Below are 8,937 nucleotides of genomic sequence, written 5' to 3' on the forward strand. Positions count from 1 at the left end.
CGTCGCTGTTTAAGAAATATTCCTTCGACGACAATTTTTAATGGTTCGTTTTGCGATCTTTATGGAACTTTGAGGATCGAGAGTACTGTTTTTCGGTGCTCTGCGGTTTTCTAGTCTGCGAATGGTTAAACGACATTCACATGTTTTTTCATTCTCTTTTTTACCACGTGAGAGGTTGGGAAGGAGAACATCTGGGCGACGGATATTACACGCACTAAAAAAACACACGCGAGTAAGCGCTGCGACATATTATAGACACAGTGTACTATCAACTGATTCGACAAGATGTACGATGAGAATGCAAATAATGAGACACGAAAATAAAAAGACATACACATTATGTATAATGTTGCGTATTTTATTTTCTCTCGATCTTATTTCTGACTTATATTATTTTATACGAATCCTGAAGACATCCGTTATAATCTTGAATTGAGAGAGAAAGATTATAGCGCTTCACTACATATTTTTAATTCATTATCTAGGTGACGATTTATTTATAATAATATATAAATTGTTATACTCTTTTTTTTTAATATATATCTGCTTTGCTAAGAGATTATTGATCTTTATCTTTTAATATTTATTTTATAACATTTTTAATTATTAACAAAAACTAAGTCTTCTAAAATCGTCTGGCTTTCTATTTTATGATAAATAATAATAAATTTATTATTAAACAAATATTTATTTTAAGAATATATTATTAATATAAAAAACATAATATAAAATAAAATTTGTGCCAAAAATCATATTTTAGGAATAAAAATACGAAATAAAAAATATAACTTATATCACATAATTGGAAAGAAGAAGATGCGAATCAGAATTAACGCACGTTTTTAGGATATATTTTTTAATGCATATTTTTATTTTTACTAATAACAGTAAGTTTAGCATTTTTTTATTTTTTTCTATATTTTTTTTTCCGTAGAGTGAAAATCTTTAAAAAATTATTTTATAAATATATATGTAACAGATATTCTTATTTATCTATTATTAACACAATTAATATAGATGCACTTGTGTACCGAGAATCGTATTTCAGTAATGTAAGCAAACATGGGCATAAAAAAGCCTATAATCAATATAAATTTTATTTGAATCAAACACAAACATGTTTTTTCTTACAAATTCGTGATTATATTAATATACAGTTTATTGAGTAACAGAATAGTTTTATAAAATCAATGAGATTACATCCATGTATATTATTATCGACGTCTATAGCAATTTATACTCTGTTTTACAATGAAAAAAATGATTATTTATTAAATTAATTATAATATAGTAGTTTATACTATTCATTGTTATCGTTGTTCGGAAGACAACTTAGAGCAAAGAACGGTAGATATATTGTGAATTAATAAGTAATCATTGAAATGGAGACATAGATTATTATCAAAAATAGAGTTTACAAAAAATAGAGAGCTTCTCGAGATCAAACTTTATGCTTTAGGCAACGAACATAAGTTTGATCACATTTTCACGAGTGTAAATCGGCGTTTAATATATTTATACATTCCCGTTATATATATAAAAAATAACAAAAATAACATACCTTACTATTTGTAAATTGCTTAAAAAATAGAATAGCGATATATATGTATGCAGCTTATCTCACAGCTCACGATTGGTAGGATTTTGTCGCGAGTGCGCGTATTTATCCTTGTTTTCATTTTCATTGCGCGTAAAATATCTTTTACAGTATAAATATAAGCTTATATAAGCACACACAGCTTGCGTTTCATTTTTCTCTTAAATATTAAAACAAATTGACTTCCTGATTTTCGAAGTACATGAAGTCCTGAAACATCGAAGAATATTATAATGAACATGTTAGATATTAAAATTATATATAACATAATTATATATCGTATTTATATATTACTATCTTTTATAATTTTAATATTTTTTCTTTACGTGATATATTTAATTCATTTTTCTCTCTTTGTATTTTTCTTTCAAACAATCGATCGTTTGTGGTATTCTAAGTAATACTCACTATAAGAAAACATGCTCCTAGTAGCACGGCCTTTATATTTACGTCGAGATCGCGCGGGAAATTAATGCCAAACATATCGGAAGCGGTAAAAAACTCTCGAGCAAAACCGCTCCATTGCTTCTGGATCTTGCCGACGCGATGCTTTCCATCTATGGATTTGACCTGCAGATTTAATCAGATTCGAAGAATCTTAATTCTTTTTGTACAACTTTAGTCGCAGATTTCATTATAATCAAATACTCGCTAAATTTATATCCGCAAATATTGTGTGTGTTATTCCTTATCATTCATTGAGAATCGTCTGTTGTTACCACGCTATATTTCAAGATCAAGTTTTCAATATAGAATAAAATTGTTAACTTTTTATATAATCTATATTATAGAAATTAATGATTTTCATTAACATTAATTTATTGTTATTATTCATTCATTTTTAGATTTTACATAAATCATTCATCATATATTTAATATTACGTTCCTCTATCAATATTGATTTACTTAATTATTTATATTAATTGTAATTATATATTATAATTATAGGGAAAATCAAAGAAACTAAAATTATCTTTTAAATTAATTTAATTAAGTATTATTATTATTTTAAGTGATAAGTTATCCATTATTTCTACTGACATTTATTTAATATTTTTATTAATAGAAATTATAGGATTAAAGACAGAAATTTCATAAAGAAAAAATAGAGTTAACGATTAATTGAAATTTTCGTGAGTTTACAAATAATTAAAGAACACAAACTTAATAGAATTTGAAATGTTGTAATACCTTAAAATCTACTTGAACGCAGAAACGGATAATTGGTCCCTTTATCATTAACACCGGTTGGCCGGATGCATTGCGAATATAAAATATCGGTCGCCAGAGACTCCATTCTTGAGTAATGCTGCCTAGCAGAGTGTTTCCTGAATAAACCTCTAAAACCTGCACAATTATTTATTATTATTTCCCGAATACACCTGCAAGATAATTTCAGTCATTTAATCAAACACTACTTATAACAAGAAATAAACCATTTATTCATTTTTTAAATTAAATATTCTAGTAATTAAATTTTTAAATTAAATTTATCGATAATCTGAAATTTTCTTTATTTGAAGAATGAATATAAAGATTGGACAGGAAAATCGACATTGTCGTTTTCTCTTTAAAACGTATTGATCGGTTTCTTTGGCGGTGCGGGCGAACTTTTGTCAAAGGTAACGCTGGCAGATGGCTTGCACGTGTGAAGAAACTTTGGCATACACAGACAACAGTAGTTCTCATTTCGCTTCTAAATCTTGCTTTTAGATTTATTATTATTGTTATCTCTAATATTATCTTTCTTCTATTTATATCTGAGAATTTTATAGATAAGCTTAAGAGATCAACCACGATTTTTATATTCAAAGTTTTCTTAAAATCTTTGAAATGTTTAATCTAAAAATTTGCTGTTATGAATAATAACAACCAATCTTTTTTAAAAAGAAAAATTGATTTCAAATTATTATTTCCATTACTTTTTTTATTTACACTTTAGGATTAAAGAATATCTAAAAATAAATTTCAAGAGCTATCAATAATTTTATACATAAATTTATAAATAATAACCAAATAATTTTTGTCTTTCTTTGATAAATGTTACTGCTTTCGCAAAAATTAATTATAATAATTGTAATTGTATTCTAATAATCCAAGATTTCAAATTGATTGTCATAAATCATAAATGATAGCAAACCAGATGATAATTTTTCGTAGAAAGACAAGTTTTGTTCGAGTAAGATACCTGTAAATAGCAGGGATAGCAGCAACTGTCGCATCTAAAGGGACGAATCATATGCAGGACCTCCCGCCGATCTCGATCGAAGATGCTGAATTCGCAGGAGCGGTACTTGCCGAAGCACAATCGCCAACAAATGTGCGATTCTTCGGCCACATAAAACATTGGTTCGCCGCGGATGTCCGTAACAGTGTACCTATTTTTAGTCTCCCATCCGGTAAAAGCTGCAATCCGAAGAAATATAACGCGAAAAATGTATATAATATAATATTATAAAATATAAACATGTAATACATAATACGTAATTGGTAATACATTTTTTTCACTGGCGATAAATATGATTAAAAAATAAGATATTATCTAAATCGCGATTGTGTATTATATAATATGATCTTCCGTAAATATTTTTCTCAGAATAAAAATATAATAATTCAATTGTACATAATAATTATTTATGTTAATTATACATACAAATATAAAAAATCTATTGCTATCGCGAAAAATAAATACATGTGCGGTTCCGTTTACTCGAAGAATTAATCGTGAATGTTATTCTCGACGAGTTTCGCGGATCTCGAATACATGTACGCACGCTCGCAAAGAAGAATTATTTTATTTTTATCTCTTAATAAAGCCGAGTGCTCACCTTGAAGCAACTCAATTTTCTGGTTCATGAAAAGGTAATCAAGCTCCATAAGGTATTGCAAGCCGGGTGGATATATCGTACTCGGCGGCAGCCAGCCACCTGAAAAAATGACGCTCGATAAGCGATGATGTTGACCTACTATCCATTATTCGTAAATAACAATACTTGATATAAATCTTTTAAGATTCGACAAATGTATAAATAGTCATATAATCATAATCCTATCAAAAAGTGGTCATAAATGTGTAAGTGTAATAAATAAATTTATAAAATCAATTCGTAAAATATATTATCCGTATGTAACTTGTATTTACTTTTTATCGAATTAGGTAAATGAAATGATAAAAATAATAAAAAATCTAATAACATTTTTGATAGATTTATGAGTTTTATTCGAATAATGATATTAATCGTCATTGATTAAAGCAATGTATAGCATATATATATATACAGAACGGTCTGCGATAGATGCATAACAAATCGCGAAATGCGTGTATACACGAAAAAGATGCACCTTTGTTCCTCTTCCGTAAGAAATCTGGTGTAGCCCTTCCTCTTGGACTTGTAATATCGTGCCATCATACTTTGGAAGGCAGTTCTCAGCCGTCTACGAATCCATTCTACTTTGATTTTCCACGAAGAATCGAAGTATTCGGATTCCATCGTATAAGACGCCGCATATTCGCTTATCGAAATCGAAATTGAAATATTTATCTATCACTATTAGTATCGAAATTTTATTATCGCGTCTAATTATCACTATTACCATACAATCCACGGACGCTATGTAATTAAAGATCGAGCACAAGTAATTATCCAGAATAACATTTATCCCAAAATCACTGGTCCAATATAACGTCAGTAACTACAGAGACTTTCGTTCAAGATTCTCGCCACTATTATTTTTCTCTATAAACTAGATTTCAGATTAAATCAGTTTTCTTTTAGTTCAATTCTGGCCACTGTTTTAATGTTTTTGTACTCTAAATTCAAAACTCGAGATTAACGTCATTTTTCGAAATTTCTTGCCACTGTCATCCATCATTCCCGATCGCGATTATTATAATCTCGCGAAAATAATTGTTACTCCGATCCGAGACGTCTCCCAGCAGCGTTTGCGACTTATCAGAATTTATTTTACAGTTTTCTTCACCCTCGTCAAAGCGCGCAGGAGATAAAACTTTTCCACGGTACCCTCGTTTCTTTCTATTTTTCATTTATCATTTAGAAGATAAACACACGGCAAACAACGCGTCACTAAAGTTACATCGCGGAGATCTATAAGACGGGATCGATATATCTTTGATTATTGAAATTCACAGAAAAAAATCTAAGATTTAATTCTCAAAGATTTTTCGTTAACTGGAGAATTCGAACAATTCATATAACATAATCGATTTCGCGTAATTTCGGCTTTTCTCTTTCACTTTCTTTCTTTCCCTCTTCTCTCGATCTCTCTCAACCAGACAGGTAAGAGACGAACAAAATACTAATGGCGTCGAACGATCGCATTATACGACGTGTCACTGCTTATCAGAATATTTCACAGTTCAAACACACGATAGAATTATCTTTCTTATATCGCCGTAAGCACAACAACACGCGCGGCGAGGGGAACGCAATATACCCGAAGGCCGGAAAATTCAGCTCTGTTGTTTCAGTTACGAACGATAACGACGAATACGACAGTCTGGATGATGATACACAACGCAGACGACCATTATCTACTTTATACTAATCATCACTCTCGGCAAACGGTGGCCAACTATTATATTACGTACACCGTCCGTAGATCGTACTTTTGCTCCGGTTCGCATGATCGAGACGATGCTCGAATTTCACGTGCCAAACCACAATTATAGAACAATATCTGGATTAAGAGATTGCCGATGGAGGATTACGAATGTCCTCTTATCAGAATTACCGTAATTAAGCGCAATCATGAGACAGATGCGTTCCGAGATAGCACGTTTATAGCAATTAATAGTATTATGTAATCTTTAATTGAAAATAATACTATACGGATAATACAATATTTTGCAGAGATATAAATATTTCAAATACATATAAAAACATGAAATATATATACGACGACGATCATTTAATCAAGTTTAGATCGATGATAACCGCAACAAATAACTAGCATTCTTGCTCCTTAATGTTTTAAGAATTCAAAAGACTATTTTTAAATGGCGCCAGGAAATGTTAATCCTGTTAAGCGACGACGAAGAATTGCCAGGTCAACTAAATTTTCTTCCTTATCTAGATTCGAGCAGGGGACGAGAAAAGAGCAGAGAAACGCGATAATCAGGCTAAATTAAGTGCCACCGTCGTGTGGTTGAACCTAAATATTAACGTGTTAAGTGAGGAAGATTTTCATTCTCTTACATTTTATTCGGAGTTATACATATAATGCAGAATCTAATCTGGTCGAAATCAATTAAATATGGTTTTCGAACGATTTAATAAAATCATCTCACAATTTAATTAAATCCTCAACATACATAAATCTTCAACACAAGAGAAATCGTAAAATAATAACGTGCATCCGTAAATTCATTTTCTTGCACGTGTTTAAACTTAACTCGGATCTTGAAGCGCCAGAAGAAAATCCTTGGACATCAAGAATAATCTCTGGCTCTTACCTGGTGATAATACTGGCGCATTTGGTTGCAACGGTGCTGTTACGACCGGCTGCATTTCCACCCTCGGCTGCGGGGGATTCGATGCTGGATACTTTTGGTCATTCATTCTTCTTCTTCCGGCTTACCCTCGTCCCACCCGCGCGGAAAGCAAACAAAACTTTTCAGGTCGACTAGCAGGCTTTCAAAACGGACTGCATCGGAGAAAGAAATTATCTGGAAAATCCAAGAAAAGGTAAAAATATATAGGTGAGTCAGAAAAGCGACAATGCGTTATGAAACATACAAAATATTAGATATCTAAAAGACAATATTTTAAAAAGAATATAAGATGAAAAATTACACGAGAATACAAAAAATATTTAAAAAATGATTATTTCACGTAGGGAAACATTCCGATCTATAATTTATATCTTTTTAAATGAAGAATACAAATTAAATGTAACGATTAATAATGCAAATTATTAACTTAATTAAAAACTAAAATTAAATTCAATAATAGATTTTCCGCGATTTTGGATTTTAACAATCTGAATTTTAGACGGAGTTTGTATAACAGCTTCCTAATAAAGAATTCCGATGGATTTGTAATTGACTGAATACCTGGAAAATAAAATCTCTATTCTAAAAATAAAATTGAAAAATAATTGCGTATGCGTCTCTTCTACCGACGGAGAAGATTCATCAGGAAGTATTAGTTCCCGAACAAGTCAACCGATGACGGAGGCTACTTGTTCATGTACGATACAACGATATTCATTCGCATATATACGCGATACTGTTTACGTTGTTGAAATTGTTGCAGGTCATCGTCCCCGCTGCTCGCGGTATTCGCCTCTTAAAGGTCATTGTAACGCATATATATGCATGTAATACGGGCGTATATGTATAGAATGTATAGAAGCAACAAGATCTTGCGCGTCGTTGATAAAAGTTTCTCTCTCGTCATTGATAACCATCCTTTGTTCCGTGATTTTATTACGCCTAAATCGGTAACGGCATAGTCTCTGAGACTGCTGTTTTTGGAAGACTTCCTTGATTATTTACAGAGACGGAGTTCCATCGTAAATACGTCTTTTTATTTAAATGATTCTCTGGAAAGGAGAGATCTTTTTAGCTCCTTTTTATTCTTCTTAATCTGGAATTTTTATCACGTATGATTCGGAGAAATCACGTATGATTCGGAGAAATCATTAATCAACAGGGAATCTTAGGATTTTTTTATCGAATGTGTGTGTGTGTTTTACAGAGAGAAAAGAAATATATTAAATATGTCTCACTGCATTTGTCATATATATTTTTACTTTAGATTCACATTTAATAATTATTCTTAATATAGTACACAAAAAAGACACAAATTGCTTATATATATCTCTGTAGAAAAATTAATATTTCTATAATAAATGTATGCCAAAAAATAAGATACAAAATGTAAAAAATTCAGAATAAGGAAATTTGTGAAATATTCAAAAATTAGAATATATTTAATTGCATTTTTACAAGATCGTATTCTTGTGAATCAATCAGTCGTGAGTAGGTTTCCACTTAAAAATGAAATCGTTAAGCTATTATAAGATTTTATTCTAAAGAATCATTGATTATTGTGGAATTTACGGAAGGCAATCAGAGATTAAATGCTTAAAAACGAGTGCAACGACCATTATCGATTTTCGTCTTACAGAATAGATGATTACGAAATTATTAGGAATTTGTTCTGTAATATCTTCTTCAGTCAATTGTTTATTGTTTAACGCTCGTCGAAGAATATATTTAAGATTCGTGAAAGTAATGTATTAATTTAAAGATCGTATAATTTTATTATAAAATATTTTTAGATATTGTATATATGATTATTTAGAATTTTATATAT

General features: G+C 30.4%; 1 protein-coding gene across 5 annotated transcripts in view; it reads right to left on the minus strand.

Moving 5' to 3' along the window:
- Positions 1-1,252: 1,252 nt before the first annotated feature.
- The window catches only part of LOC115243206 (phospholipid scramblase 1), a 13,737-nt gene continuing 6,052 nt past the window's right edge, over positions 1,253-8,937 (minus strand). For 3 of the 5 annotated variants that reach the window (XM_029819999.1, XM_029819998.1, XM_029820000.1), the window contains 6 exons: positions 7,071-7,283; positions 4,426-4,524; positions 3,786-4,003; positions 2,789-2,944; positions 2,006-2,167; positions 1,253-1,807 (listed from right to left, as the gene is read on the minus strand). In XM_029819999.1, the coding sequence (XP_029675859.1) occupies positions 1,766-1,807; positions 2,006-2,167; positions 2,789-2,944; positions 3,786-4,003; positions 4,426-4,524; positions 7,071-7,176 (783 nt within the window). In that variant the 5' untranslated portion in view covers positions 7,177-7,283 and the 3' untranslated portion in view covers positions 1,253-1,765. Of the gene's footprint in view, positions 1,808-2,005; positions 2,168-2,788; positions 2,945-3,785; positions 4,004-4,425; positions 4,525-4,939; positions 6,426-7,070; positions 7,284-8,937 lie in introns of those variants that run through there. The other 2 variants (XM_029820002.1, XM_029820001.1) reach the window with 2 other exon arrangements.

Source organism: Formica exsecta, unplaced genomic scaffold (assembly GCF_003651465.1).
Source record: "Formica exsecta isolate Colony F162 unplaced genomic scaffold, ASM365146v1 scaffold696, whole genome shotgun sequence".
Lineage (NCBI taxonomy): Eukaryota > Metazoa > Arthropoda > Insecta > Hymenoptera > Formicidae > Formica > Formica exsecta.